This window comes from Pieris napi, chromosome 22, assembly GCF_905475465.1.
Source record: "Pieris napi chromosome 22, ilPieNapi1.2, whole genome shotgun sequence".
Lineage (NCBI taxonomy): Eukaryota > Metazoa > Arthropoda > Insecta > Lepidoptera > Pieridae > Pieris > Pieris napi.
In genome coordinates this window covers 4,049,268-4,055,377 of record NC_062255.1, presented here as the reverse complement: position 1 = coordinate 4,055,377, position 6,110 = coordinate 4,049,268, and the positions used below count along the sequence as shown (strand labels likewise).

The window sequence follows — 6,110 nt, the reverse complement described above, 5'->3', positions numbered from 1 at the left end:
TAAATTAAACATCGTCGATCAGACGGCAAAGACAACATTACAAAAGAGTTTATATAAAATACAATATAGACAAGAGTTTGTACCTATAGGAAAATATATTATGTTTTCCTTCCATACATTTAAAAAAGTAATAAGGAAATTTTGATGAAAGCCAAATAAATCATAAACTTTGTTTTGTTTTGAAGATATATGTCAAAAAATATAATATGATAGGTACTAATCACAGCAAAGAAAGAAAAAGGTAATGTCTTCCGTAAACCGTGTCGAGAGGCGGGGTGCGGTGTGGCGGCCTGAAATGTGTAACTCAGTGACAGTTGAGAGCGGTGGCGCGCGAGACACCGCGGCCGGACACTATTTCCCGCGTGAAAATCATTTTCCCGCGCGAGAACCATTTTCCCGCGGCCACAGTGCCACCACGTGAGCGCAGTGTCACGACGACCGTCTGCGGGACACGCCGCGCCATCCCACCCATCCTACATCCCGCCCGCCCAAACGCGCGCACCCCGAGGTATTCAATTCAAAACTTTTTAACTGTTTTGTGTCATCGATTTGTCATTACGGCGACGGGTTCGGCGATGCGGTCTAAGGCAGTCGCGAGGCGACTTCATTCTCAAGGTAAGATTATAATACAAGACCCGACTAATGACCATCATATGCCTTAATCAAACCTAAATATGAAAGCGATTAATGCTATAAAAAACATCTATTTAACTATGTGTATAATATTTGTTTACACGAAGATAAGACTCATTAAATTTATGCTAACAACACAAGATAAAACAGATACTTCATCCATTAAATTATTAATTTTAAGTATAAGATAGCTCTAGAAAATAAAGGTAAGTAGTACAGTAGTGCTAGTAACCACAATACACGTTATTAATAATAAAAAATTGTTTAATTCTGCGATTTATAATGTAATACAGTGACTTAGACCACTTGCTACTGCGCGTTCGTTCGCTAGAAATAGGAGTGTAGTTAAAGAGATCTTATGCTGGCGGGAAGTCACTTTTTAAACACTGTATAAAGCATCATCTTTAGTCTATCAAATTAGTAAATCCTTAATTCTTGAAACTCCTTCTCATAAAACTGAGTTCTATCACTCCTCCTTCACCGTGCAAAGTATCCTGCTATGGAATTCCTTACCTATTCATATCAGACGAGCTCAGTCTTTCAATTTATTTAAAAATTTCCTTTTTGATCATCTTTTTGTTAATTAATTATGCATCTCTTGTACTTTACCCTCTGTAGGTGTTTCTTTTTTTTCTATTGATCCATTTTAGGGTTGCCTGGAAGAAATCGCTTGTTAGCGATAAGGCCGCCCGTTGCCTAATAACTTATGTAACCTACTCACTTTTCTATATGTATAATTATGTGTATTCTGGCAATGAAGTATAAATAAATAAATCCAATATAAGTTTATAAGTGGCAAGATACTAGGCATACCTAACACAAGTATAGTGAGAGAAGGAAAATTCGTGTAGGTATCAATAGAATGATGCGCTGATAGCGCTTTGCTATTGGCCAACGCCTCCCCGCCTGACAAGATAGTAGCGGGCATCCTCGTTTCACGATCCCACAGTAATCGACCATAAGTACAGGCGATAAGGTCTAGTTTTGATTGTATAACGGAAGAGAGGGACGATCCCTCTACTGTCATTTGTCATTGGATGAGCACGCGGGCTTTTCATTGTTTATATACATTATATGCTGCTTAGATTTTGCGGTTTTCAGATAAATTCTAATTTATGCAGTTAATAGTTGATAGTTACAGTCTTTAATACACTAGATAATTGTTGTCATTTTTACAACAAAACCTTCGTTTGCTTAAGAATTTATAGAACTAATAAAGTTTTCTTTCCACTTATAAAAATCATATAATTTTCTAATTAAAAAAAATAATTTTACGAAGACAGCACGAGGATTTTTAAATTAGTAATTTAAATACATTTTCGTCTGGTAGACTGATACCTCTTTACATAGTGCGTTCTTTGTATCACTAAATTCATATATACACTGACGGACTCATAAACTGCATCAAAGTAACAATAATACAATTGTCAAAAGAATAAAAAATCTTCAATCAATTTAAAAAAAAACACGCAAATCTGATACTAGGTACGAGTAAATTAAAAATTTTCTTTTCCCGGCTATAATCATTTGTTTAACTGCAGTTCCATTTTTAAATATTGCTTTTTTTTAAGATTAAGGGCCAGTCTCTCCATATTTATATAATTTTAATCTAAAAAGTTTTCATACTTATTAAAAAAATCATTTCATACTTTGAAATGATCCTGAAGTTTGATGCAGTTTATGAGTCCGTCAGTATATATAGCTACCTTTATGCGCAATCAACACTGCAAAGGAAATTAAAATATGAAAGACCTACGGTGTGTGATCATCATAGGGTAAGATTCAATGCCATTTTTCTATCTAACCTATTTCAAAGGATTTTATATTAAACAAATATCCGGCGTCGTATACACAGCAATATCAATTTTACGACACGTTTTATTGTTGAAATCTAAGTGAAAATATATCTGTGGAATGAAATGTTTTATAGCTGTTGTACGTTGGTACCTACATAGATTATATAACTATTTCTGGATACTTCATTAATTCTTGTTAAATGGATCTAATAGCTAGTCGTTATGTCTAAAAGAATAGACATCTATTGATAATCTACGACTGCATTAACCAGTAGCATATTGAAGCTAGGCGTGCGTCTTTCCAAAATAACAACAATAAATTCAATTTCAAACATTACATTGGGTTTACGTCATACCGTACAAATATATTCTAATTTTATTTTCGTGTTACTTGATGATACATATATTCTACTTTTATTTTAGATAAATAGTTTTAAGATAGTTTTATGGTACCTCACTCTCTCTAATAAATAATAAAGTAGTTTGTGAAATTTATTTACGATAATTTTTACTAATTTAATACAAAAAATTAAACATTTAATACTAATTATCATAGGATTCCTTTTCATTAAGCTTTTAACTCTATTGTTTAAGTTTCAGTTTCTTTCCACTTGACCTAATGAAGTAAATTTTTATTCACCGCGTTCAACTTAAACTTCATTATTGTGGGTCAGATTGAGCTAGCTATAGTACTGGTAATTATGATAACGAATTTGACTAAAGGCCGTATTTGGAAATCAAAGAATATAAAGGGCACTGTCCAAAGCGTCGCATACATACAGAACATACTTACAGAAGAAATGGTTTGATTCTCTGGAATATCGGCCTACGGTTGTCTCTGTAAAATGGGATCTTTACTTCCGTGGTCCACAATAACTCTACTTTTGATATTTCGTATAATGCGTCAACGCCAAAATATCAGAGTATGACAAACCAACGCTTAGATGATATTTTATTATTCCAACTTTTTAACCCAAGTTTTTCATTAAAAAATCGATTTTTTATTCTTAGTTATAGATTTTTTAATTACTTTTAGTCAGATACACGATCAGCGTTATGTGCCCGAAGAGGCGCAAGTAGTTAAATTCAAGTTGCAGGGTTTATGGTAATTTCAAGTAACAAACTTGTGCTCTGTGTCTTTTATTTATTTACTTACAGCCCATGCATGGCCAAACTTAGACTTTGTAGACATAAAACTACAATAAAATACAATTAAGTTATTTATAAAATTGACAGTAAATGCTATCCCCTTATCCCCTCCAAGTATACTCTCAAATCACAGTATACTACCCCCATACGCTTCCCAAATAGGTCGCTCTCCGGTGAAGAGTCGAGAAACCCATTAAGCAGCGAGAGTAAACGAGGAATGAGCGCTTGTTGTCGCTGGACAGTGCGAGCCTTATGTAAAAACAGCTTTGGAAACCAGATTTAAACTTAGAGACATTGTGGAATATAGACTTAAGAGGACGAGGGTAGGCTAATTGAGTAGATAGGGAGAAAAATCCATTCCTGTACGACCGGAGCTTGAACGAAAGATCTCAGATTGAGAACGAATTACAAGTCTTTCTAGTATAAGTCTGTCCACAAGAAGTCCGAATGCCTAATGCAAAAACACCAGTATTCTATTTCAAAATATTTGAAAATAAAATCCTACAATATTTATAAATTTAACTCAAAACATACAATAAAATTCTGTACACGTCTTTACGATCGCCATAAAACTGGCCATATCATCTGAGTGTCGTGAAATTTGATTCCGTCCCTTGTGATTGCCATTTCAGTAAATGGTCACCTTGTCACAAGTGTGTAGAAAAGTGTCCTTAGACAAAATAAGCATTTATTTTCAAACGTATACCTATACGTAATACTGAAGTTGTCTACGCAAATAGAAACACTGGTAAGTCAGGAAATAATAAACGTAAAACGCCAAATCCAAGTTTCAGTTCGCCGGACAATGCTGATCTTCCGAAAATAACCAGAACAATATTCAATAACCCGATGTTTTCCAAGAATAGAAGTCGTAAAGCCGGCAGACATACCTATGGATCCTCGAATCACAATAACGCTGGAACTCAGCAGAATCCATAATCTTATTTTTGTACCGCACCGCGAAGCGTGAATTTCGCAATTACGCGAGCGGCGACGACGCACACGAATAACCTCTCAACTGCTCCAATTTTAGTGGCGATTATCCTTTGCCGGGGCTCGCTGAAAATAAACACTTCTTGTCTGTACACGTGCGAATGTAGACTTTATCTCGGAGACGGAGTTAGCCGGGAGAGGTATCCGAACGCGTGAAAGCGGACTCTCTGCGCTGGGAGGAGGGTAGATTCTTCGTCGCAGTTGTCGCGAGGCGATATCCATTGTGTTCCCTCCTATAATTTTATCGAAGCTGATTTACGATCGATTGTTCGACCGGTGGACAGCGGCGTTCGTGGTGTGCGTGCGTGCGCGCATGTGCGGGTTGTGCGTGCTTCACCGGCACTAACTTACCTGCAGATGGTGATCGGATAATGACGATTTTGCCACACAACGCCGTCGTAAATTAACTTTAAGCTTTTAGCTTTATTAGTACTGTAGTCCTTTAAACTAACAATATTTGTATGAAGAATAATTTGCATTACATTTAATACAATGATGTTTATACAAGGAAATTGTTTTCCGGCACAACTGAGTTACGGTTTTAAATGGCTCATACCTTAAGGTGCAATCGATAAGAGTTGAATAGGAAACTTAAAACATAGAATTCCGTAGTTGACAGGCGTTTATAAACAGTTTTATGAGATTTTTGCTCCACAAATGCAAACAAAACTTCGACAGTAGGAAAAATTATTGTATTATGAGTGATATTGGGTGCTTTGGTATTACGGATTGAATTCTATTACTGTATAGGTATGCATCAAATCTATCACAATATAATATTTATTAAAAAATTATATAGGACTCGCCTATAAATTATATAAATAAATGGGATGACACTGAAAACTATTATATTTCTCGTTGTTCTATGCTTCCTGAAATTTGTTTTAATTTGGCATTAAATTACGTCGCTAAGTTTGATAATACTTAATCTATTATTATAGATAGATAGAGTCTGAGTACGGTTAAACTATTTTACTATATGAATTAAATTATTAGTGGTCGTTCCACTACTGAGCGTTTTTCAAGGCAGTTTTGCCGCGCACCACCACTTTGTGGACCCAGCTTCCCACTGAAGTATTTCCGAACCATTTCAACTTACTGTCCTTCAAGAAAAGAGCGTTACAATTCTTAAAATGCCGGCAACGCACTTGCGAGCCTTCTGGCGGTGTGAGTGTCCATGGGCGTTTGCCTTCTATCACATAAAAAAAGGGTGCGTGTACTTATGAACACGCGTAGGAAGTTATACTTCTTTGGCATTATTAAAAATAGTTTTTTATTGCATGCAAATAATTAATTACAATTAAATAATCAAAGACTGGAAAAGGAGTCATTATAGTTAATAAAGTTCAGTTTACATTTGAAAAATTAAATAAATAAATATTTATTATTATTCTCTTACATTAACATAAATTATATTATTATTCGAATGTTGTTTTTAAATTATGTCCAATGCCATAGCATCTTCCGTGGGCAACTTCATTTTGTTAATTTTGTGTCACGGTGCGCGCGCATCGTAAAATTTCACTCTCATCAATATTT

At 35.2% G+C, this 6,110-nt stretch overlaps 1 protein-coding gene across 2 annotated transcripts in view; it reads left to right on the top strand.

Annotated features, from left to right (window-relative positions):
• Positions 1–332: 332 nt before the first annotated feature.
• The window catches only part of LOC125060651 (histone-lysine N-methyltransferase PRDM16-like), a 143,616-nt gene continuing 137,838 nt past the window's right edge, over positions 333–6,110 (top strand). For both annotated transcript variants that reach the window (XM_047665641.1, XM_047665639.1), the window contains exon 1: positions 333–615. In XM_047665641.1, the coding sequence (XP_047521597.1) occupies positions 576–615 (40 nt within the window). In that variant the 5' untranslated portion in view covers positions 333–575. The remainder of the gene's footprint in view (positions 616–6,110) is intronic.